General features: G+C 40.8%; 1 protein-coding gene across 3 annotated transcripts in view; it reads left to right on the forward strand.

Moving 5' to 3' along the window:
* RSF1 (remodeling and spacing factor 1) overlaps positions 1-26,567 on the forward strand; it is a 68,860-nt gene that overhangs the window by 31,324 nt on the left and 10,969 nt on the right. For all 3 annotated transcript variants that reach the window (XR_015704606.1, XM_087756642.1, XM_087756643.1), the window contains 10 exons: positions 173-330; positions 3,624-5,353; positions 7,865-8,062; positions 9,663-9,767; positions 11,419-11,498; positions 17,329-17,383; positions 18,693-18,802; positions 21,920-21,987; positions 23,123-23,330; positions 25,317-25,540. Coding sequence is in view for 2 of the 3 variants with exons in the window: in XM_087756642.1 (XP_087612768.1) it covers positions 173-330; positions 3,624-5,353; positions 7,865-8,062; positions 9,663-9,767; positions 11,419-11,498; positions 17,329-17,383; positions 18,693-18,802; positions 21,920-21,987; positions 23,123-23,330; positions 25,317-25,540 (2,936 nt within the window). In the remaining variant the exon portion in view is untranslated. The remainder of the gene's footprint in view (positions 1-172; positions 331-3,623; positions 5,354-7,864; positions 8,063-9,662; positions 9,768-11,418; positions 11,499-17,328; positions 17,384-18,692; positions 18,803-21,919; positions 21,988-23,122; positions 23,331-25,316; positions 25,541-26,567) is intronic.

The raw sequence follows: 26,567 nt of genomic DNA on the forward strand, positions 1-26,567 counted from the left end.
GGTTTCTGACTGCGAAGCTGCAGCCACTCTGGTGGGACAGGAATTTCGCTATGCTTGTATATTAGGTTTTCAGGGCAGCATTCAGTTAAGCAGATGGTGTTTGTTTATTTTTTATGAATCCCTTTGGAGTAAGTGGCTGATCAGACACAATGTTTTTTCTTCTGTCATCTAGAAACCGCAATGAGCTTGCCGAGACGCTTGAGCTCTTGAAAGCGCAAATTGATCCTGCCCTGTTGAAAAACAACAATTCTCAGCAGGAGAATTCATCACGTGAAAGCCCAAGCATAGAAGATGAAGACACCAAAAAGGGTGAAGAAGCATCTACACAAGGTTTTCTGCCTTCTTTTCTCAAATTTTACATGTTGTGCTGTGGCAACGTTAGGATTTTCAACTTCATGAAAGGGTACTGTGTTAGAGTAGGACTTTAAAAAAAAAAAAAGGAACAAAACCCACGAAAAACATTTATGTTCAAAGTAAATCAAGTAAATATTGAATACTTGGAAATTATAAATATTATTGGAGGGTTTTTAGTGCATATTTAGGCTCGAGTTCATTTACAAGAAGAGCGCTGTGTATGAATTGTTGTCTAAGTAATTTTATTTTTGCTGTACTTTTTGTATAATATTGTAAATACTCGTCATTGTACGTTTTTGTAGAGCATTGAACTGTTGCCAAACTTTTCCTGTTCTAGCAACATTAAAATTTTAAAAAGAAAAAAAAAATCTGTTTGTGCAATGCCATGATTGAAATCAATACAGTATGGGGCATGGTGTTTATTTTTGCTTTTGAGGTTGAATCAAAAAATATAGGTTGCTTCCTCAAATGTGCCATAATCTACATGATTTTTCAAGAAGACATGAGCTTAAGTTAAAACAATTTAAAATACTGCAATATTTTAGAAGTGGTCCTTAGCTGCCTCTGCTGTTCTTATTAACAAAGAACCTTTTTTCCTTCCTTATTATCATGTCATTGCACATACTGAACAACTCCCCTGACTTGTTGGTTTGTGCATTGGTTTTCCTAAGTATTGGTATCAGTTAGCCTGAAGTATTTTGTGTTATAAGAATCTGATCTTTTTCAGGTTATGAAAAGCTAAAAGCTTGTTATCCCAAGTAATTTTGTCCCAGTTACTACCTGGTATTATCGTTTTGTTAAAGCACAGGAAAAGATTTTCACAATCGGAAACAAGATTTAAGGATTCCACTGTGTTAGTATGTGTTTCTTCCAATCTGTTTAAGTTAATTTGATATATGGAATTAGCCAAGGCCTGTCCTGGTTCTGAGTATCAAAGAGAAAGACTTGCTATTTTATTCTCATTCTTCGCAACAGCGTAGAACACAAGAAATAAATAAAACATTTGGTTAAAATGTAAGTTGTTGCGGACGCATTAAAAGACTACTGTGAAAATTGCAGTAAATGGCGATGAACACCAGCAGAATTGTCGTTCTTCTAAGGCATTTCCAATACCTGACTGTGCGTGTAAGTGACCGCATAACTTGTGTGGTTACCCACACAGCAGAATTAATTCCAAGTGCTGATCTCGCCTTTGTCTCTCTAAAAATTGGTCAAGCCAGCTTCAATCGTCTAATCGAGATCCCTACTTCAGATACGATTTTACTTTACATTGGATTCAGGAGGAACCATGTATAAACAGGTTAATAAATGTCCGCGCTGTAGATAAGTCCCCAAATCCTATGGCACGCTCGCCCGCGTCAGTACTTGCATTAGGCTGTGTTGATGCAAAATCACTCGTAGGCACTGGTCCCTTCTATGTAACAAATAATGAAATTATTTATATGTGCAGAGATTGAAGTGCGGTCAGTGTATTCACAGAGCACTACTTAGAGCCTTGCGGTTGAGAAGCGTTAGTCATTCTTCCCATCAGTTTGAGGGCCTGCACTCTGAGCCCTTCTAAGGTACAGTGAAAATGGGCTGGAGGACCTGATACCTGTTCGCTTTGGCCACTTCCCAAATAGCATTACGTTAGTTCATACAAAAATAAGGTCAACTGAACCAATGCTTGCGTGTTTCTTACAAGCCCGATTGATTGACTTGAATAGCGTTAAGACAACTTGTGTTGTCATTTTGTATATATGAATGGTTTATGAGCAGTTCAAGGAATTAAACTATAGAACAACTCTTGATTTTCAATATAGAGAAGTTTTGGGGATTGTGGTGATGTTAGAAGTTTGGGAGAAAGTAGGTGACAGGAAGAAATGGTTGAAGAAAGTTTAGATGGGAGGATGGAAGAATTCAGACACAGAGGAAATATCTCATTCCCAGTCTTTAAAGAGGCAGCTTTTATGTTACGAGGGCCGAGAGTGGGGACCGCTTCTACGAAGTGGCAAAAAACAGCCATGAGCCTTCAAAACGTTATCGCTTCCAGCTCTCACTGCTGTACTGATTGCTGATGCTTGTTTGGAAACATGCTTTGTATTTGGAAATATTATAAAATCTATGAATTCTTCCTCACCACTCTTTTCTTTTCTAAAATGCTTATTTAATGTACCTAAGTTAGCTGTCACGTACTTTCCCCTGTATATTTCTAACTGCTTCGGGAAGCTCTCATCTTGGAAGACTTACGCGTTAGTGTGGAGGGAGAGGGGTGAGGTAGAAGAAAAAAAATCATCCTTTTGTTTGGAGTTAGGGCACGCTTGGATAACGTCTTCCAGATGGTAGAAGATGCTGTTACGGTGTATGTAGTGCTATTGTGTTTGCTTTTTTCTAATTAGTTCTATCCCTAGCTGGCTCAAAAAGTATGGTAAAATAAAAAACCCTGAAGGTATTAAGAGGCTGTGGTAATGATAAATAGCAGGCTTAAGTACATAGTAACAAAAGGGATGTATGGTTTCTTCTGAACGCTGGAACTGTACTTTAAGCCCTAACGATCTAAAAATGGCTTAGCAAAGTAGGCATAACTTAATTCTTTAAGCTCTGCAGGTTTTTCTGGCATACGCTACTACTCACTGTGCTTGTTTAGAAACGGCAGATGAAGCGAATGTAGAATATTGTCTGTTACTTGTGTTTTGGTAGTACGTAGGAGATGCAGTCATTGTCCAGAGAATCTAGGTGAATTTTGCCATAGCATTGAACGTCTTCTTTTTTCTCTGAACTGTCGAAATACAACAGTTAAGTGTTTCTTGAAATAAAAATGTGTACAAACAGGGGACGGATTTCTAGGTGGAATTTCGCTTGAAGACCGTGGAATTTTACACCATGTTCTGCTTTGTGAAATAATTCGGAAACTCAAGTGAGATTTCAAGTTGATGCTTTGTGCGTTCACGACTTAGGTTTTCTGTATCCTCTGAAAGTATTGTGGTACTGCGGAAGAAGGGGCGGAGATGTCTGCATAAAGAAGGATAAGTCTAGAATTCTGCTGATGGCTTCCGAAATTTAGGTTTATCTTGGTATATAATTAAACTGAGCCGTGATTCTATAGCTAAAAATTGGCAGCCGACTCATTTAAGGACAGTGTTAGACAACCAGATTCCTAATAATTCTATGAGAGAAGATTCATTTGTGGGGGACTTTGGGTTGTTGGGTTTTGCCTTCGTTTTGATGGATGCTCTTTGTAATCCTGTAGGTCTCCTGGTTGTTTCATAGTTGTTTTTCTCTATCAACAGAAAATCAATTAAAAATCAAAGAAGAAAAAGAGGAGGTGGAGGAACGGTCAATGGAATTGGAAAGCCTTCCTCTTCCTGTGGTCAAAGAAGATGAAAATACGCTGAAAATGGAGAAAGTGGAAGAAAAAGAAATTATAAAATTGCCAGTCATAGTAAAATTAGAGAAACCTTCAGAGTACAATGACGAAAAGCAAACTGTCAAAGAAGAAAGTGACTCCTTTAAAGAAAACGTCAAGCCTGTTAAAGTAGAGGTGAAGGAAAACAAAATAGAACCAAAAGACTTAAAAGAGGTAAAAAGTTGTACGGACAAAATAGCAGTTCATGAGCCGGAGAGGTTAGAATTTTGTGTTAATGTCAAAACTCCCCAAGAAATTGTGGAGAAATCTGTGGAAGAAAGTGAGAAACTTAAAAATGACCAGCAGGCAAAAATACCACTTAAAAAGCGAGAGATCAAGCTGACAGATGACTATGACAGTCCGATAAAGGGGCCCCTATGTAAATGCGTTACTCCAACAAAGGATGTCTTGAAGGAAGAAGGGAAACCAGAAGAAGAAGCTTTTAAGAGAGTCCCTACAATTACTGCTTTATGTCCTGATGGGAAAGTGCTAGTAAATGGAGAGGTTAGCTGTGAAAAAATAACCCCAAGTGTCATACAAAATAATAAGTCAGAACACTCGGCTAGCACAAAGGAAGACAGCAGCTCATTAAAAGAGAGGAATGGAAAAAGTGGGGAAAAGGTATCAGACTCCCTGAAGGTATCAGACTCTGTTAGTAAAATTATAAAAGCCTGCGAGGTTGAGAAAAATGCGGTAACTGTGGTGAAAGAGATAGGGGCTGTGGTCTCTGAGGTTTCTAATCAGAAAGTGCCTTTAAAGGAGGAACCTAGTCCTGTGGAAAAAGAGTCCCTTGACAGCACAACTACTGAAATGGTAGTGGAAGAGTCTTCAAACTCTGAAGACTGTGCCAAAACAGCTGAAGAGAAACTAGCCATGAAAACAAAAAAGGACAGACTACCGCCACCCAAAGAATGTTCAGAGAAGTCCACGAATGCATCTGCTCCTGCAGAACTGCCCAAGCTTGCACTGTCTGATGAAGAGACTTCAAAAAATAAAAGCGAGGCTGAGGAGAAACCCGACTCTCCAAAAGCTGCTGAGATGCCTCCTGCATCTACTTCTCCCGTTACTTTAGAGAAGCCTGGTTTGGAAAAGGAGGGCTCTGACAGTGAAACGGCTCTGCCCGAGGAGAGCAAAGTAGAAGAGAAACCCAGCCCTGAAAAACAAGAAGAAGAGACGGAAGCTGCCAAGACAGAGCCAGATAGATTAGATGACGCCCATGCTTCTAATCTAGAGGACTCCTCAGAGAGTAAAAAGGAATCTCCACTGCCTAAAAGCAAATTTAAATATAAGCTAGTTTCTGAAGAAGAAAGCTGTGCAACAGATAATAAAGAAATAACTTCTGAAAGACAGAAAGAAGGAATTAAATTAACAATCAGGATCTCCAGTCGGAAGAGAAAGACAGAAGCACCGCCAGAAGAGGTCAGCATTGGCCGCACGTTAAGGCGATCTCCAAGAATATCCAAGCCTACTCCAAAAGTTGTGGAGACTCGGGATCAGAAGCCTGACAAAAAACGACCTGAAGAGGAAGAGGAGAAACCTGCAGCAGCACAAAAACCGGAACGAAAAGATGATGCAAAAAAACAAGAGAAGGAGTCAAATTCTAAGGTTAACAAGGTAATACAGTTTTATTACCCGGGAATAAAGAATACCCACAGTCTTATCTATAAGGAGAATATACGCTTACATAGGAATATTGAGGATTTTGTTCCTTTGGTCAGCTTTTGCAAGGAACTGGCTTTGCAATCCAGTTAGTGGACTCGACAAATCTAAAAACACCCCCTAAGAGAGTGTTGACTTACCGGTTTATAAAATCTGTCATTTAACCTAAACTAAGTAGACCAAGTCAACCAGAGTGAATTCTTCTAAGAAATGAAATGATCAGACCCGAGTCAGTCTGGCTGAGTGGCTGAATGGAGACTTCTAGCTCCTGTGGATTTACTAGATGGATACTTGGTGTCTGGTTGGTCAGGATGATCGTAAGCCAAAAAGGACCCAACAAATGGTGAAGAATAAAAATATTATGACTTCTGTTTCTAGGTGAAGCTAAAGTTACTGTTGTGGTGAGTTCATGATATAATTTAGCTTTTCTCATACATGGGATATACATTTTACGTTGGGTGGAGGTATCTTTTTTTTTCATGATAAACTTTTGCTTATGCAGCATAGACCTTAAAAGTATGAGAGGTAAATATAACACCAGAAGTTAAGCGTACGTATGTGTAGCGTGCTTTGAAGTCTATGTAATTATAAACACCTTTATTAATTTATCTTCCATTTTTTCCTGGATTTGGAGTACAAAAAAGAAACAAGGAATAGTCTGTATTTTTAAGGGTACTCTTTTAATATCAACTTGAAATCCCATTAATTTTTCCACTGCTACACATTTCCATACCGATTTTTGTAGTTCTACCAAGACATTAACTTATTTTGCAAGTTTTCTTTCACATACTGCTGTGTTGAATAACCTTCATAAAATGAACAGTTGATTTTACAAGGAAACGTTTATATTGAAAAATTCTGTCATATGCATAAAGAAACAAAACCAATTTTCACTTTAAAAATTAATTTTAAAATTTTCATTAAAAAAAAATTAAAATCATAGTGACTGTCAGTCCTAAAGTAGTTTTAATTTTGAAGTACTGTTGCTATAGGAGTTTTAACTTGGTCTCTTTTTTGGAAAGATAGAGAGATCTAAACATACTTGCTTTTCTAGAGAGATTTTAAAATAAATATGGTAGAGGAAGAAGGTTGAAACTAGTAAGCTTCTGTCATTTTATTAAAATGAAAAATACCCAAATCTTTAACAGGATATTTTGTATTTGTTTTAAAGAAGGGTCTTTAAAAGATAGGTTTGAAATGATGATGACATATGATGAAGCCTAAACTTAAACTAATGCTATCATGGATTTAAAGTACGTTTGGTCCTAAAGTTTAGCGAACAGTGAAATCAGTAAAGAGCTGGCAATTAATGTGAAGAACCTGGAACAAAATTTTACCAATGTGACAAATGCTGCTTTGGTACAAGTCCATCCTGCAGGATAAATAGAAAATTTTGTACATTTTAGCTTATTTGGCTCATTCAGGTCAATGAGTAGTTTAGTCAGAATTGAAAAATGTTTTGAGTTGGAAAAGCTAGAAAAGTTATTTTCCTTTTTCAGTGTCTGGTGGGGGAGACTGATGTCTACGAGAAACAAGTCAGTTAATGGGAAGAAAAGTTTTTTCTGTTTGGCATGTTGCTTTCAATATACAATATCCTAGCTGCAGGAAGTAGTTTTAACTAATACAAAATGATATTCTGAATTTTAATGGAATTCTGTTTTTCATCCAAAAGGTATTTTAAACAAATAACTAGTAAAGCTTAACATATCTAGAGAATAGGAGACGTCGTTTTCCACTGTTTAAAATAAAAAAGGTGGAAAGTCCGAGTAAAGGCATGGTAAGACATGTGGATGCTTTACTAAGGTGGATGTGATACAAAGGGGTAGATGCCCCTTTGATGAGCAGAAAAGAAGCATCAACTGAATCCGTTTTCACTTAAGAAAAATAATGGGAAAGTATAAATGTGAAAGAAGACCTTGATATAAGTTATGCATGTAAAAGGTGCAGTGGTTTTATTTCAGAAAAGTATGCCCACCTTAGAGGACAGCACCAGAAACACTTACGTTTGCACTATAACAAGTGTATTAACTTGTTTCCTAAAGCAAAATAAAAGACATAAATGGTTACATGGGGGGAAAAAAAAGGAAAAGATTCTTTTTGGATTGAGGAAAGCTATCATCAAAAAGTCGGAAAGTTTAAATGTGGAATTTACCATGTTCGCAAGCAAGTTTACTTTGTCAAAACAGAAAAAAGGGGCTGAGTGACAAATTTGTCTTCCTACTTTTAAATCTTATTTGAAAATTTCTTTCTGCACGTAGATAGGCATTTTTCTCCCTTTATTATCCTGTTGCATTTTAAGGCTCTTTGAAAGACAATCTATTCATTGAAATGGTCAGTTGTAAATTTACTGCGACTGTTCTGATTGAAATTAATCACTTCACTGTAGAGAGAAATATTTTTTAAGGTCTGGGAAGAAACTCTGTAAGCTTCCTTTGTGTTTTCTCTTTGAAATGGTACGTCTCATAGAGAAGCAAAGTTCGGTGGACGGGTACGCGAACACGTGGCAGGTGGAAATACTCAAGTAACGAAGAAAGCGAGGACTCGGAGAGTGAAAAAAACTCTGATGAGGAGGAGGAAGAGGAAGAAGAGGAGGAAGAAGAAGCTGCACCTGCTGATGACGATGAGCCGTGCAAGAAGTGTGGCCTTCCCAATCACCCTGAGCTGGTAGGCTTTTGGGGGAAGCGTCTGTTGGCTGTTGTGTCAGATTTGGTGGATTGGCTTTGGCGGTATCTGAAGGCACATCATCCTTTGAGTTGCTCCTACGTAGGAGTAGATGAGTTGGCCCTTAATAAGGAGGGAAGGCAGTTATTTCTTCTGTTTACAACCTCTGAAATGTCTTCTGTTATGAAGTATAACACAATTTAGCCCATTGAGAATTATTCTGGGTGAGGCTTTGAGGTTGTGCCTGCAATCTCAGTGAATACGGAGGAGATGACATTAAAAAAACCCCCAGCAGTGCAATGTATGCGCTCCAGTGTCTTCTGACATGGTCGCAGCTACCTAGCCGTCCCCGTTGGGTACAGCTGCACGTCACCCTGAGGACTGAATATAGCAAAATCCCATTCAGAAAGAGCACAGCAAACTTTTGCTATTTCTAATGTTTATGGTTCTGGTTCGTCAGCAGTAGGTATCATCATTAATTCTTCTGTTTAGGGTCTAGAGAACACGTCTTATGAGGAGCGGCTGAGGCTGCTGGGGGTGTTTAGTCTGGAGAAGAGGAGGCTGAGGGGAGCCCTCATCGCTCTCTGCAACTGCCTGAAAGGAGGCTGGAGCGAGGTGGGGGTCCGTCCCTTCTCCCAAGGGACAAACAATAGGACGAGAGGGAATGGCTTCAAGCTGCGCCAGGGGAGGTTTAGGTTGGATATTAGGAAAAAATTCTTCACTGAAAGGGCTGTCAGACACTGGCCCAGGCTGCGCAGGGAAGTGGTTGAGTTCCCATCCCTGGAGGTATTCAAAAGCCGGGTAGACGTGGTGCTTAGGGACATGGTTTAGTGGTGGGCTTGGCAGTGCTGGGTTAACGGTTGGACTCGATGATCTTAAAGGTCTTTTCCAACCTTAACGATTCTGTGATTCTATGAAATGATAACGTGAGGTCCTGCTATTAATCCACAAAATAAGCATACTGTCAGGTGTGTGAAAGATAGCATAGTTGAGACGAAGTTTGAAATTTAGGATGTTGCAGATAGATATTCCAGTAGATACTCACGCAGCTTATGCCAGCTTTTTTCCTCATTTTTAATGGAAAGGGGTATCCCGAGCTTTACCCAGCTAAGTATGAATTCAAATAGTTGCCTAGTTCTGTACACCTCCAAGAGTCTGCAAGGCTTTGTCTCTGCCGTCCTGGACATAAAATCATCCTGACAGAGGAAATGGCCAAGTTTCCTTCACGTGGACGTGAGTGTAGAGGGAAAACAGTTCACAGCACATCTTCTCCAGAGGCAGTTTTCCACTTAGTCCGGGATCTGGAAAGCATTACCAGATTCCACACTGCGGGCACACAATCTGTGTAGTCCAGTAGCACTAAGTGCCTGAGAACACATAGGAAATCTGGTGTTAAAAGAGAAAACTGTGATCCGTAAACTTCCCCATAAAAACCACCCGTGGCCCCGGAACCATCTAGTGATACGTGATACAGGATTGTTTTGGTTTTGGCACAGTCCAGAGTATTTATAAAATGCTTCTGTGTTGGCTGGTGAAACAGTTCTGGAGCTTGTTAGATGTTGTGAATGCCAAAAGATATTCATGATTCGTTTTGTTTCTACAGATTTTGTTGTGTGACTCTTGTGACAGCGGATACCACACAGCCTGCCTTCGCCCTCCTTTGATGATAATCCCTGACGGAGAGTGGTTCTGCCCACCTTGCCAGCATGTACGGTTCCTGTTTGACTTCACTCTTCTCCTTTTCAGCTTTGCTTGCTGTTGTGGAGATTTGTTGAGAGTTTAACAAGTTCTTTGGTTGTTTTTCTGTTAAAAAATAGACTGTGAGGGATTGTAGGGATGCTGATCTTCCCTCTTGCCTGGTAGTAAAACTGAGTTTTGTGAGGTGGTTTTCCCTTCCTTTTCTTTTTTCTGCTAGTGATGAATGACTGACATGTACGTGGGAATCTCCAACCACACTGGTCTTCTCCCATCTTTGATTAAATTACCTCAAGACTAACATAGTATTGAAAATATAATGTCTTAATTTTTCCCCAAAGAAACGTCATGTTCTCATCCTGGCGGGGGAAGCAGTAGGCAGCAAGGGATGGATCAGTGGCCAAAGCGAGCAGCTCTTTCTGAAGTGCTGTTCCTTCTTCAGAGACACTTGCTCAGAAGCTGGTTAGAGAAAGCTGCTATTTCTAATGAGTCTCACGGTATAGTTTGCCTCTGCTGGGAAAGCCAGCGTTGTCCTTGTCAAGTTATAGACAAGGATGAACACTGCTTCCAAGGTTAGAAGCTGCTTCTGCCAAAAAATACCCAACTCGTAGTGCACGTGTCCAGTTTCATTTAATGTACATCTAAAATAGCAAGACTTGCAGGGATGGTGCTTGGGAGGATAAGTCAGAGAGTGTGCGACGCTCTTCTTGTTAAATTAACGGGAAGCCATTTATGTGCATTTTCAGAATAATCTGCCTGATCCCAACCCCCTTCCTCGCTTTTAGAAAACGTCTTTGCCACAAGGGCTGTTGCCCCGCAAAGAGCGAGCCGCACTGGACATGACGTGATACGGCTGTACTGAGCATTGATTTTCACTTGTCTTCTGAGGAGTATTTTTAAGTGGTGATGATGTTGAATATGTAAGAATGTTTTCTTGACACAATTTGGGATTGAAGCTTGTAGTTAGAGCATCTCCTTGCTCTGTTGCTGTTCAGTAATTTTTAATATGAAAAATGACAGATTTGTAAAAGCATGAAGATCATCCATGGAAATAGTACGCTGAGGGCGTTAAGATGGAATAAGGCACAATTTGTCCATAAAAAGTCACTTTTACGTATGGCTCTTTGAGTCTTAAGTGGTGTTCTGAGATACGGAACATTTGGTAAGAAGGTGATCCTGAAGCGTATCTCTACTTTTTCCTGCGGTGTCCCCACTCGTGTGTTCTCCAAAGATTAAGATAAGGGACAAACAGGTATCGCTGCGTGTGTACGCACTCAGCTTTCTGTATGGGTATTACGTGTGTCTGTGAAATCCTCGGGTTTCTCTGAGGCAAAGTTGTAAATGCCAACAAAAATGCGGTGCTAATTTAGAAGTATGTTTATTCTAAACATCTTTAATACTTGCTTTAGGCGTATTGCTTCCTACAGTAAATGCCAGCTGCTGGGAGGATGTATCTCTAGAGCAGTTCACGGTGAAGCACGCATGGTTTAGGAAGAGTCTTTGTCGTAAAGCCTTCTTCATCGAAGAGGAGCCTCCAGCGTGTAGCAAGGCACTCGCCCTTCTTCCAGACAAATATAGAAATAGCGAATGAAGTGTCTGAATGTTAGTTCAACATGAAAATACTTGGTTATGAAAAAAACTAATATTGTGTTTCATTCCTTTAGAAATTACTCTGTGAGAAATTAGAAGAACAATTACAAGATCTGGATGTTGTCTTAAAAAAGAAGGAGCGTGCAGAACGCAGGTATTATTGCTTGGTTGCGTTCACAGCAAGCTGCTATGCAGAGGGGTAGCGATAACTGAACGAACGTTAAAATAACTGGGGGCTGGGGAGGAAAGTAGCGACAAGACTGGGAATTGGTGAGAGGGGAACTCCCACTGATTATTGGTGGCGCAGTCCTGGGAGAGCTTGCAAAAAGGGAGAAAAAGTCCAATAATTGGAAAAGATAAGCAAATACATTTGTATTAAACTTTGGTCAAGGTGCCTGAACGCAAATTTGGCTTTCCTGTACCAGTAGTTAAATGTTTTTCATCGCTGGTTCAGCTGCACGTGTTAGTGCTACTGTCAGCCGTGGGCAGAGTTCCTGCTGTAAGCAAGGTTAAGTCCTGACTTTGTTACAAAGGTCGTCCAGATTACTGTGGGTTTTCAGTCTTGCTGCTTTAGATTCTGTTAAACTTGGCCGAATTTACAAGATTATGCAATTGCTGTAGTGCAGTGGAGCAGCTGAACTGCAACTTCGAATGAAATTTTGTGTCCACCCCTGCCACGACCGAAGGCTAAACGCAAACCAGTGTACTGCATTTGTGAACAACGTCCTTAATATTTGGAGCATCCTATCTGCAGCTTTCAGACCTGATAATGAGGGACATGAAACACAGTCCGCATAATTTATAGAATCATAGAATGCTTTGGGATGGAGGGGACCTTTAAAGGCCATTCAGTCCATCCCCCCTGCAATGGGCAGGGACATCTACAACCAGATCAGGGTGCTCAGAGCCCCGTCCAGCCTGGCCTTGAATGTTTCCAGGGATGGGGCATCTCCCACCTCTCTGGGCAACCTGGGCCAGGGTTTCATCACCCTCATTGTTAAACATTTCTTCCTTATATCTAGCCTCTTTTAGTTTAAAACCATCACCCCTTGTCCTGTTGCAGCAGGCCCTACTAAAAAATCTGTTCCCATTCTTCTTATAAGCCCCCCCTTTATATATTGAAAGGCCGCAATCAGGTCTGCCCGCAGCCTCCTCCTCTCCAGGCTGAACCCCCCCAGCTCTCAGCCTGTCCTCCCAGCAGAGCTGTTCCACCCTCGGACCATTGCTGTGGCCTCCCCTGGCCCCGCTCCAACAGCTCCATGTCCTTCCCGTGCTGAGGACCCCCGAGCTGGACGCAGGGCTCCAGGGGGGTCTCCCCAGAGCGGAGCAGAGGGGCAGAATCCCCCCCCTCGCCCTGCTGCCCACGCTGCGGGGGATGCAGCCCAGGAGACGCTTGGCTTTCTGGGCTGCCAGCCCACATTGCCGGCTCGTGGCCAGCTTTCCATCCCCCAGCACCCCCAAGTCCATCTCGGCAGGGCTGCTCTCAGCCCCTTCATCCCCCAGCCTGTACAGATACAAGGGATTGCCCTGACCCACGTGCAGGACCTTGCACTTGGCCTTGTTGAACCTCATGAGGTTCACACAGGCCCACCTCTCCAGCCTGTCCAGGTCCCTCTGGATGCCATCCCGTCCCTCAGGCGTGTCAACTGCACCACTCAGCTTGGTGTCATCTGCAAACTTGCTGAGGGTGCACTCGATCCCGCTGTCTGTGTCATTGATGAAGATATTGAACAGCGCTGGCCCCAGTACGGGCTCCTGAGGGACACCACTTGTCACTGATACCTTTTAGGACGTATATTGAATACTTTGCAAAATTTAATAACATCTGTATGCATTATTAAATAAAATTGTGCATGAATTGTATCTTAAAAGGCAAATTTTACCAGAAGGTGAGACCCTTTTGAAGAAAGTAATTGAGCAGGCTTATATTTGTAGCAAGCACTGTAATAGCACATGGGACGTAGTGATTCGGTGCTGGGAAGCGCGGAGCCCGCTCCATGTGTGTCTTCAGCTTCCTTCCGATCTCCAGTTTGTTATTGCTGTTGCAGCAGCAACAATGACAGTGACAGATCAGGTACCAACTGTTCCCAACGTCGCTACTTCTGCTCAGAGCGGATCTAGATCACACTGTGGTAAATGATCCACGGCTTGCCAATTCTAGCAAATTTGTAGCTTTGGGAACGAAACTATTAGCTATTTTTGAGTGAGCTCAGCTTACACACAGCCTCCATCTGTGCAGGAGTATGGGACACAAAGGAACTGTGTCTGCTGCTCTGCTTTATGGTGGGAAGACTTATTACTAGTGAACAATATTTTTGGACCTACTTGGGTAAATATTCTGCTGGCAAACATTACATGGAATGCAAGCTTTTTCCAGTTTGTCTTGCTTTCTTGAAATCACTAGTGTTGCATAAAAATACCATCTTTTAACAGTTCCAGGAGAGCGTACAATTGATATTATAGCACTTCTCAGTGTCTGAAACAGATGTTTAACAACCATTTTGCAAGCTGATCCTCACGCCAAATGAACCTAATGTTTTCTATTGTATATCATAAGACTGATTTTTTTATTATTTTTTTAATTTTTTTTAAAGCCTCTTAGAGAAATGAGCTTGGCTTATAAAACGTTACATGCTACAACAGTTGAATATTGAAGTCTTTCAGCTTAACGGTGGTGTATTTTAGCAAATTGTACGGTAAAAAGGCTGAGGAATTATAGTGCTAGAAGAAATTATAGTTCTTATTACAGCTTAGTGTAAAAGTTAAAGCAGGTTGGTTGTTTGGGGCGCAGAAATATTTTAATATAATGTTTCTGTAAAATCACAGTACATGTTGCCTGTCTTTTTGGCAAAGAGAAGACGACCGACTGTTTCATCATGGGCACATACACTTCATAGATTGTTCGAACCAGTGTTATTATTGTGCTTTTTTGAACTCGCGATACTGTCTTGCTCTTTCAGTTATTCTCTGGCTTTCAGGAATCTGACTGAAATTGATTCAGCTGCTCAGCTGTATTCTTACGCATCCCCAAAGTGTTATGTCACTTTTTTTTTTAATGAAAACTTCAGGTTTCACGTTGACTTACAAATACATAGATTGAAGTCATGCCTTTTAATGCTTTTCTGTTCGCGAATTGAAGATGGTAGCGCAACAGCCTGGCTGAATTTCAGGTTTCTCGTGTACACGCTGACTTCTACAATCATGTCCTACCACCAGCTAGAGGGAGCGGACGTTCAAGCTTCTATGGACGCCCCTTTTAGTTCACGTTAGAGACTCAGACATTCTTGACAGAAGATCCCGCTGGGGACTCCTTCTCTACTTCTCCCAGGCCGAATCGTGCGGAGTACTTCCTTTCACGCACACTTCCATGACTTTTGCATCTGCTTACATGAGAAAATGTTTTCTGGATTTGGCTAGGAAGAGTTTATAACTAGTCAGTGCTTATCTACACCTACAGTTGGAGACCTGTTGGTTTGAATGTTTAAACTATTGGTTAAAGTGTTGAGCTCCTGTGTACTACATACTAATAAGGAATGCATTAGATGCTTCATTTTGCCCTTCTTTTGAAGACCTCTACCTCAGCAGGATTGGCATGTTTCATTTGCTGATTTCTGAAGCAGCGTGTACTCAAGGCAGGGAGAAGCAAAGCAGATCTCGAAAGCCTCACTGATCATGTTTAAAAAGAGCTGAATTTTTCTCATCTCTCTTGTCTCTGGATGGTTTGCATCACAAGAAACGAGAAGTGGAGGAAACTATCGAAGACACTTGCTGAATACTAAAACGTTTACATTTCTAGTTCCTGTCTCATTTTAGGAGTTGTATTCCTTGCCTTAAGATGCTATTTTAATTCATTTTCAAGAGCATAGCGATTTTGCACTGTGTATGACAGAATTCTTCCTCATCCATCTGATCTCGTGGTGCTCAGATGGATGAAGATGTCTTTTGATCTATCAGTTTGGAGAACTAACATTAGGAGACAAAACCAATTTTATACGCAGCCAGAAATTTCAGTTTAGATATAATGATACAGAGTCGTCAAAGTTCATGGTCTTTTTAGCTGTAAAACAACATAAAATCTATTTTTATTCTTTCTCAGTATTACTTTAGGAACCACGTTTGTTCATGTTATTTAAGAAAAAATACTATGCTAGATTCTTTCAGACAAGAGTTCTCCAGGAGGTTATTTGGATAAAAACGTGTAGTGCAGAAAGCTAGTCAGAAGACTTTTAAAATTTACTTAGATTCTTTATAAATTAATTGCAAATGAAATTTTTACACATAGGTACCTCTATTTGCAAAAAGTAACGCACATATGAAGTAAACGTTTAAAATTAATATGCTTCTCAGGCGTTTGCGTGCAGGTGACTTGACTTGTGTACAGGACTTGTGTACATGGTGCGTCCTGTTGCGACTCAAGTGTAATGCGCTATGTGTTCATACCGCTGCTCGCTGTAACTTCAGAAGTCTGATTCGGGTTGACTGAGACTCTTCAGCTCGGAAACCCAGAAGAGGTTAGCGTTGGTTCTTGCATGATGTCATTTCAACCGTAGTGACGCTTCACTGGATCATGAAAGTTGGAGGTCTGCTGGCAAACGGCTAGTTTGTACCTTGTCCCCACGCAGGATTGTTCTTCGGCGCGTATGGTCTAAAATATTATTATTCAAAATAATTTTAAAATCTGTAGAGATGTGGCTTGCTTTTAGAGTCCTTGCAGAGCCCAATAAATGCCACCAACTTTCTTTGATATCTTCATTTGTTTAAATTATCCCTTGTTTTCCTAGAAAAAGTCTAGTAGGGATCCGATGGTGACGGCAGTTTGGTTACCCGCCTCCATCTGTTGCAGTACCTGGCTGTTCTTCCTGACACACTGCTTTTTTGAAAGCTCAGTTCAGCACTCTGAAGATCAGCACCCGGTGCTGCTTGCAAGGTGCTTGGGTATCCGAGACCTCTCCAGTTGGGACTGACAGCTACGACAAGACCTATGGGAGACTTGTGTCCTTCAGGAGCCAGAGTTGTTCCCCGGGGCAATTCCGATGATAGAGGCTGCTAGTGTTGAGGCAAGCTAAGTCCAAACTGAGTTTTACTTACTTTGATTTAATCCTGTAACGTGCTGCGGGCAAGGAGGGCAGCCTACTCCTTACGAGAGTCTTTCCTGTATTTGAGTGCTGTTCTCTCTCCCATCGTCGGTCTAGTGTTCTCTAGACCAATCTATCCTGTTTTTTCAAGCCTTTCTCAACAGGGCACGTCTGCTGCCCTGCAGTTGTCCTGCTGGCTAGCTCTGAACTCTTCAGCTGGATCACATCTTTCTCGAAGTACGTGTGGTGCCCAGATGGCCCCAAGTGCGCCAGCTGGGTCTGAAGAGGGCTGACTACCGTGGCAGCCTTCCTTCGGTTGTCTTGTAGGCTGTTCTCATGTCCGTCTGTCATCACAGTTGTTTCCGCAGCAGCTTGACTCTGTTGATCTTTGTTCATTCTTCTCTGGCAAAAATTGCTACATCGGCAGTTATTTGTTCCCTGGTGTTTCTAGAGTTGATTGTTCCTGCCCCAGTCTAAACTCTGGCACTTGTCCGGTTTGGGTTGCATCCTGTCTTTACGTAATTTTTGCAGTTCAGTGTGATTCTGAATTCCCATTTTATCTTTCAGCGCCTCCGAGGTTGGTGGTAGTTACGGATCCGACAGCATAATCTTGATCACAACATTATTATTTTTCCCTTGTTTTTTATTTGCGTTTTACACCCCAATTCAATTATTTCTGTGGTGCCCACAGTCTTCAAGTACTGTTGTTTGTCATTGTGCATGCAGGAAAATGTAATCATAAGAGATTTAGCACATAATTCCAACTAAAATAACTGTTTTCAGTTGGAACATCCTCTTGGGATGCTTCTGCCAAGCGATAGTAAGAGCTTCAAACGGTGCTAATTACAGCATTATTTTAGATATCTGTAGTCTTTCTGTAAGCTTATTTTCATTTTTTCTCTCCTAAAGAAAAGAGCGATTGGTGTATGTGGGTATCAGTATTGAGAACATCATTCCACCTCAGGTAAGTTACCGTGTCTATGTTGTAGTATTGTTTTATTTTCCAAACTGCTCGGGGAGGACGTTTCTCAGTGGTGTGTTAGAAGCGCTAGTAGCATCTTGGATAGAAAAATCCATTTGTGTGCAGGTCAGAAAGCATTCTAGACCCTTCATTTTAGGCTGAGATTGGATTTAGCAGAGAAACCAAGGGAGCTTTGTCATGTTTATTAGAGCCAGCTGGTGCCACAGAGTCCTCTGTCAGTGAAGGATCGCAGAATCACCTCCCCACCCGTTACAGTGGGGTTTTGAGTAGCGTGCTCTACCGTTCTGTCGTTTATAAAGGTGGGATTCAGTTTATTTAACTCTGGCGTCTGCTGCAGAGTTATCCAGGTCTGAGCTAATTGTCATGGCTTTCCTTTGGAACTGATGGAAACAAACGTTTCTGGCTTACGATTCAGAGGGAATACGTCGTATCTGTTAGAAGCGTAATATTTGCCTCCGACACGTCTATCAAAGTCACATGCGGTAAAAACTATAAACATTTAGTGTTTTATTAACGGATGCTTTTATATGGTTTCCCTTTACAGAAGAGGAAAAATGTGTTTATTCATGTGGAGTGCAGCCTCTTCTCACTTCTTAAATACGTTTTAAAGTGATTCTTTTGAAGTCTTAGCCAACTGCCTTCGTCTGAAATTATATAATCTGTTCCTTGCATGGGAGTTTAAAATGAATCTTTTGTTTGTTTTAAACACAGACTTCCCACTCTGACTGTAATAAAGCCAAGTTTCTCCCTCTGTCTCTGGATAACAGGAAAACGATAACAGATTTTACAAACTTGCAAAAGAGTCTATGATTGGATGCAAATATTTGAAAAATTCAGCCTGGGGGCAGATTTTTTTTTTTTTTTAATTAATAACATGGAAACAATATAATAAAATTAACCTGCGTGGAACTTTATTGAAACTGCACCATGTAAAGCTGTCCCTGTGCTCAGTATGTAGAGATGCAGCTGAACAAATTGTTGCTAGCTGCATTTACAAGTCCTGGGAGTATCACCTGCGGCATGATCTCGGTGCTTATAAACACAAGGATGCAATGGCCTGAACCCTTAAACTCTGTATTTATGAAATTATGTAGCCGGCAAGGGCAATATGTGCAAGTGTTCACGTGAACTCGGCTGTAACAAGTCATTATATTAGAAGCCAAAATGTGTTTTGTTGGGTGTATGAGCTTTCTAGATCGTGTAAATATCTGTATCGTACGAGTTCAGTCATAATGAGTGTGGAGGGAGGGGGGAGATAAAGCTTTTTGACACTTCTCTCTTACGTGAACAGGAGCCAGAAATACCTGAAGGTCAGGAAGAAAAGAAGAAAGATTCTAAAAAGCCAAAATCAAAGCTGCTTGAAAGGAGGTCTACCAGAACCCGAAAGTGCATAAGCTACAGGTCAGCAGTTCCTTTAAATAGCTCGTAAAACAAAGAAAAGTCATACCGTTGTTTTCTTTCTCAAGCAACCCACCACTTGTCGTGCATGCTTTTATATTTAAAAGACAGGCCCAACTAAAGTGTCTTTGTTCTTTCCTCTCAGTGCTGGTTAGGCTTGAGGGTTGTAAAAGCATAGGAGGTGGTATAGTGAAGGGATGATGCATGAAAAAAATAAAATGTGTATGGTACTTTGTTCAGGAATACTGGAGAAGGTTTTGGTGTTACTGCAGTTTCTGGAGTAAGTTAAAGCAGGTGAATCATACCTCTCCTTTCTGTTGAAAGGGAGACTTATGCTTGTGTCTAAAGATTTTAAATTTCTCTCTCCTTTTTTTTCCCCCCTTACAGCTTCTATACATGAAAGGGGCATGAAACTTAAAATGCAATTATGAGACAGTACATCTAAAAATGGTCTGTAACTCTAGAGAAATTGTGATAAAAATGCAATTAGTAAACTAAAATTCCAAGATATTTAGACTCCGTGCATTCTGAAAGTAGAACAGGTCACTAAAGTTTCCAAAATTCAGCATCATCTTAATATTATCTTTTGTTCTCAATGTATTACCAGGATGTTTTATAAACTCTTTTCTAAACAATACCTTGCGGTGCACCGTATCCTCTTCAGTCCGCCAAGCAAGTAGGCTGCCTTTGGGGATTAGAGAAGAATGTGGTTGCCTGAGAGCTTGTGGTTTTTTGTCCCAGCTGCATTAGGGATAAAAAAAAAAAAGTATTACCTTTGCTGTACTTGCTCTAAGTAAACCTTTATCATCAAAAATTAGAACGTTGCAACTTTCAAAGCCTTCCAACAATAACCATGATTAAACTCATAGTCAATCTGGTGTTGCTGTTGAGGAGAGGCATGGCGTTTGTATATGCCGAGTTTTCCAGCCTGTTTGGAAAACTCAGTCTGACCTCGCTTAGCTGTTGATTTTCGGTAACTTTTAAAATGAACAGCAGAAGCCACAGTAACAAAAATGCCATTGCTGCTTTGGGAAATTAAGTATTTCTGTAAGGAACATTATGCCCCAGGCAAGATTACGTAGATTTGCTATTAATGTTCATGACAGGTCAGGCAGCATCTGACCAGGAGAAAAAAAATATCTTGCCTGGAGGGTTTCTGGCATGACTTCAGCAGGACACGTGTTGCGCAAAGACAATAATTTTTATTGGAAATAACGTTTCGTATAATGTTGCTCTGGAAAAATCAATCTTCCGATAGAAAATGACACGGTCTTTCTTACAGACTACATCATACACACTTCGAACTGGTGAAAACATTACATGTGTCAGTGTGCCACTTCAAATTTCTATGTCCACAGTGAAGTCGTACTAGCGTCAGTGAGAATTGTGTACGCTTTCCTTCAGCAGGAGAAAATAAATGCTAAACGTCTTACTCCACTTACAGCCAAATCTGTATCGTGTAGCATTCTGGTTCTCTAAAGATCTGTAATCCCTTCGCATCACCCGAGTCATCTGTGGAGTCCTCTCGCGAGGAGGCTAGCAGAAATCCGCGTTAGGAATAAAGCGGTGGCGGCAGCAATTATGTTCCATTGCACCTAAGGAGCTGTCAGCTCGTGTTTGAGCGCGGGTTATTTGTTAGCAGTGATTTGAAAGCGCTAAGTGATTTCTCACACTTTGAAGAGGGTTTTTTTGGTTTTTTTTTTTTTTTTAGCAGTGTGGAGGGAAAATAGTGTTTGAGTAATGTGGAACTAATCTCATTGATGGAATAATTTCAGAGTTACTTCCTTGCTGTGTAAAGCTGCCTTGAACGTGACATGCAGTTGTTCTTAGGGAATATAAAGAGACCAGAAATCCATCACCTTATTTTTAAAGGAGAAAGTGTTTTATACTTTACTATTGAAATACAGAGTAATATTAGATGTATTCCTTTCTTCTTCTGCTGGAGGTTACTACGGAGGAGCAAGATAAATATAACTGTAATCTTTCTTTCATGACTGAGAAACTGAATCTTTAATGAAAGTGTTGTCCAATTGTTAGTTGTTTGTATCTAAAAAAAACAAAAAAACAAAACAAAACAACAACAAAAAAATTGATTTTTTTTAAAAAGGAGAAGAAGAAAAACTTGCATCTAAATAAAATGTCTTTCCTATATAGTTAATAAAATTTATACTTTTGCATGTTATATCTCAAGGCATCTATTTGGTGATACAGGTAACAATCCTTTTGTAATCATAGAATGCTTTGGGATGGAAGGGACCTTTACAGGTCATCTAGTCCATCCCCCCTGCTTTGGCAGGGACAATTTTACAGGATTTGAATTCGTAACTGAAGAAACAAAGTGGAGTCATCTGTGTAAAAGGACCGGATCCTTTTTCCTCCATTTGCTCTTCCCTTTAAATGAGTTACTCAGCCTGCAGAGGTTTATGCAGTTCTATAAAAGCTGCTGCAGGACAAACATACTCAAATATTTTGCTTTTGTTTGTCCTATTTAATTATGTAGCATTACATTATAGCTCATTCACGTATAATTACAAAGAACTGTGTACAGTATGTTTTATCTGTTCAGCTTAGGATGTTGCAGCTCCATAAAGTGTAATTACCGTGAGCTTTAAGAGGAGAGAGAAGCTCTCCGAAATAAGTTTTGAAGGAAAATTTTAGACAGGATGAATAATTTTACTTTAATAGGTGCTTTTCAGAAAGGCTGTTCTGCAGATTGGTAGTGCGTATGTCATCTAATGAAAGGTGTGGGGGAAAAATGACTAACGCTTTGTGTGAAAAATGCCACTGATAGCATCTTAAAGAACTTTGAAATTATATATTGTTAAATTCAGTGGTATGTCATGTAAAATGAAAGTGGTTTTCTGTTCACATAAATCAACAGTAAGACAGCCAGGCAATGATAAATAATCTGCTAGCAAGTAGAAATAAGAAACACACCTTTTAAAAAATGTCTATTTTATTATCAATCCAGCCCATTATTGTCGTTATTTTATTATATATCCAGCCCATTCTCTGTGCAGTGTCATTTCTTAGAGCAGTTTTAGATATTGAGGTATGTTTTCATAATATAATTTAATGAGGGTTCGCTTCAAAGTGGTAAATGAAAGCTGTTACTTTTAGGTTTGATGAATTTGATGAGGCAATTGATGAGGCAATTGAAGATGATATCAAGGAGGCTGATGGAGGAGGTATGTTTCTGATGTTATTTGTTTTTCATTGCTATGGTGATAAGAAGATTGAGACCAAATTTATTTTGATATGAGAAGCAACAAATATAATCCTCTCCCTTAAACTTTGTAGTTTACAGTTTTTACTGCTTTATTTTTGGAATCAAATTAAATCATTTCCCTTGGGAACGGCCATTCCAGGCTGCCAAAAGATGACAAAAAGCATTTGGTCTTGACAGTTAAAGTCAGCTTGTACATGTTTTGATATACGAATGCAATGAATACGCATGACAAGAAAACTCTTAATTTGCTAAGTTTTGGGTTTGAGATTGGAATGGCAGCTAGCGCTGCCATTGACCTTTGTCCCCTGTAAGAACCGGGCTCATAAACTGGTCCGCGGTTGGACCCCCTAAAGGCTGGCTCTACAAAGTCATCTTAAAAATATTAATCCAGATCTATAAGCGCTTCTTAGTTGAACGTGAATAAAGTGAAATTTTGTTCTTTGTTGCCTGTTAAAGCAACATAGGGGACCAAAAGAGAGAACTTCAACAGTATCTGAGAGATGTAGATGGATTTCTACCTCTGCATCACCTTAATTTGCCTGGAGAAAACCGCCATGAAACGTTATCCCTCAGTTGTTTGGCTTCTGGCACCTCCATAAAGACCCCAGTTTTCAGAAGCTCGGCGGATGCATACAGACAATCTGAAAATGGGGTGTCTGTGGGTGTGGAACACAAGACCCATCTAATAACCATAACCAAGTCTCAACCACCTTTTCAGAAACTCCACTCCCTGGCCAAACAGCAACTTAAACTCTTCATCTCCCAAGAAGGATATTCAGCATTACGAAGGAAACGTATTTTCTGATATCTGCCCTACGCAAAAGGCACCAGCATTGGTGATGGTGTGGGTTGGGGTTGAGTAGCAGAATGCTGACACTGATCCGCTGTCTTCCACCTGGACTTTGGTATTTCCAAGTGACCACAGCTGGAGCTGTGTGTGTCGGGAACAAGACTCCAGACAGAGCCTTGCATGACAAAAAAATATTCTGCTTTACAGAAAATAAACTGAAGTTACAGGCATGGAAGAAATATATTTATGAAGTTAAGCAAAAGATAAACTTGCTCTTTTTTCTCCTTTCTGTCACTGAATTCAGGCATTGGCAGAGGCAAAGACATGTCTAATATCACAGGTCACCGTGGAAAAGACATTTCCACAATCCTAGAGGAAGAAAGGAAAGAAAACAAGCGACCACAAAGGGCTGCTGCAGCACGACGCAAGAAACGACGGCGACTAAATGACTTGGACAGCGACAGTAACCTGGATGAAGAAGAGAGTGAGGATGAATTCAAGATCAGTGATGGGTAGGTCTGCAATTTAACTTCACTCTCTACAGCCACCTGACAGGAGGCTGTAGCAAGGTGGGGGTCCGTCCCTTCTCCCCAGTAACATGCAATAGGACGAGAGGAAACGGCCTCAAGCTGCGCCAGGGGAGGTTTAGGCTGGATATGAGGAAAAACTTCTTCACCGAAAAGGTAGTCAGGCCCTGGCACAGGCTGCCCAGGGAAGTGGTTGAGTCCCCATCCCTGGAGGTGTTTAAAAGACATGTGGATGTGGTGCTTAGGGGCATGGTTTAGTGGTGGGCTTGGCAGTGCTGGGTTAACGGTTGGACTTGATGATCTTAAAGGTCTTTTCCAACCTAAACGACTCTCTGATTCTATGATTAACTTCCACCACAAGTCACAGATGGCTACGGGCTTCTGTGACTCTGCAGTGCCCCTAAAACGATCACTAGGAGCACGTGCTGGAACAGCACTGCACAGTGCCAGCAAAAGTCCCCCTGGCCTAGAGGAACATCATCGTACTGGAAAAACTGCGCTCCCCATCCATGCGCTGAAATCATCCAACCTATATTTTAAGCAAAACGTGGTCTGGAAATGTTACTGGTATGTTTGAGGCCATGCTGGGGGGTTCTGTACGTGGTTATGGTACTGAAGGAGGCAGATGGGCTCAGTTCTCTGACTGATGTGACTGCCTAGCAGAAATCCTTAACAAAGAGGCTGGTTGTTTTCTTTTGAAAATATATCCTTTTTTGTGGGATTTTTATTGGGCCTGATTGTCATTTAGAAATTGGAAGAGTAAAATTTCCCCATTTAGAGCATATAGAACTTGACATGCAGGTTCTGAAATAATTTCTTGATTTCTGTTCTTTAGGAGATAAGAGTTTGAAAACAGCCAAAGAAGTGGTTTATGCTGTAAAAGACAAATACGTGTCATGTGAAGCTTTAAACGCTAAATGAGTATTGCTCTGGCTAACTGAAACTCTCTTTCCATGGAATTTCTCGTTGTTCGGTCTGGGGAATTCCTAAGGTTACAAAAATTAATAATTATTTTAGACGTCCTTTATGCCTCAACGAAGAAACATAATGGAGCATGAGGTCTAGGGTCTTTACCATCAACATTTAAAGCTTTACACCCGTCGCTGAGTCAATTTACAAAGTTTATGGATAATTTGTACAACATAGATGCAAATTTTGAGCTTTGTTTTTCACCTGTGACCATGCTGAGGCCATTTCAGTGGCCTCCTGAGTCGTTGAGCTAAATGTGCTGGCAATTTCCAGTCAATGAGTGTAGCTTGCAGAAATCTCACAGAATTAATAGTGCATTGATCTGTTAAAGTGTGCTCATGCATTTTCAACTCCATCCTCTGCTGAATGCCTTCTGGATGTTAGACTGGAATTTACATTCAGCTGGTGGTCACATGCACGTGACTGTGCACCTTCAGCACTCGACGGTTTTTAAAAATAGCATTTGTTCGCTTTTGAAACGACGCGAGTGTTACAAGCCGATAAGTTTGCGAGATGCATGTTTTGCATGCGAGCAACAATTTTGTGTTAAGACATGATATTCTAATTCTCAGAAATCGCGTAGGACAGTTCATGAAGGGGAGGTCATCTCTGCCAGAAGACGGTGGGTGTTGTTTTCCCCGCTGCAGGTGATGCTCATCCATAGGTACTGCTACGCAAATGTCGCATCGCAGCGTACTATATGAACACTAGAATCTGTCCTATCTAAATGTCACCTGCAGTCGCAGTTTGACAGAGTGTTTATATTCACCTGCTGTGTAATGCACTGTAAAGCTACATCCCAGGTATACAACTGAAACCTAATGTCAGTGATGGCAGTTTGCTCTCTCTGGATCTTTGCTCCACATGATTACTGAAAGATTCGTGCATTTTTCTGCGTAAGACAATACTTATTTTGCATATATCCCTTCTAAAATAGAAGTACTGTTTTGATCCTTTGTTTCTGATATCTATCTCTGTTGTCTGTGGTTTCTCTTTGAACAGATCTCAGGACGAGTTTGTGATATCAGAGGAAAATCTGGATGAAAGCGAAGATGACCCACCGTCAAACGAAGACAGCGATTCAGAGTTCTGTGCCCGCATATCCAGGCGACACCTCTCCAGGCCCATGCGGCAAAGCAGGCGGTTACGAAGGAAAACAGTCAAGAAAAAATATTCTGAAGATGATGAAGATGAAGATTCTGAAGACAATTCAAGCAGAGAATCTGGTGAGTATAAGAGTATTAGATATACTAAATAGTCTGTACAGGAGAGAGGAAGAGTGGAAGTCTGTTTCCTGTCACGACCGGCACTAACTTGTGTGGTTGCTTCAGTCGGTTCAGGTGTCCTCTTCGCTCCCTGCCTGTAAAGCAATTTGCTGCTGGTTCTGCTGTCAATATTCTGCAGGAAACTAGCACTGAGTACTAGGTTCTTCGCATTTTAAGTAAATATGTATGTAAATGAATGCTCGTGTTATGATTCAAAAGGGAACCTTGGTGGACAGTTTCAGCTATTCTGCATCTTCCTGTTTGGCACATGATTGCAGGGAAGGGAAAGGATGGAGGCAGAAGTGTACTTTATAGCCACTTGAAGACCTTCCGAAAACCTTTGAAAAAGCTTCTGAAAGAAACATTTTCCCTCACTTTGTATGGAAGAAAATTCCTTCAGCTGTATGGCATTCTGTGTTCTCTGGTACAATTATCCTTTAGTAACTGAAGACCCTTGCATCACAGGAGAAGCTAATAATTCACTTTATTCTACTTGGCCTTCAACCAATTCGTTTTCTGTTTGCGCAGTTTGAAGGGTGGGAATAGTGCCTATGCACCACTCGCACCTTTTCGTGATTCGCATCTTGCCCTCAAGACTGTTCTCCTTGTTTCTGCTTCATTTGAGACCCAGTCCTAGAAAGTGCTAGATAGATGGGCCCTTATTTTTACTATTTTTATTGTGAATTTAAGGTACTTAGTACACTGGAGTGTTAACTTATTGCAGTGTGTGTTACCCTTCCAGTGATTTATCTGTCTCTCTAGTATATAGATGATGAACATGTTGGAGTAAGTCACTTTGAAGTACTGGTTTCCAAAAGGAGGGTTCGTGCAGGGACAGATGAAGACAGCTATATGCACTTAAAATAGTTGCTGTCTCCTTGCCCTGAGTGCATCATTGCACTAATCGTAAGCTGTTACCGATGAAGATACTGGCAGAAGTCTGAAGAGATTGCTCATCTATTCTGTAGCGCACAGGAGGAACTCTTTG

The sequence above is a fragment of the Nipponia nippon genome, unplaced genomic scaffold (genome assembly GCF_047370975.1).
Source record: "Nipponia nippon isolate SJK-2023a ecotype South Korea unplaced genomic scaffold, ASM4737097v1 scaffold_2, whole genome shotgun sequence".
NCBI lineage: Eukaryota > Metazoa > Chordata > Aves > Pelecaniformes > Threskiornithidae > Nipponia > Nipponia nippon.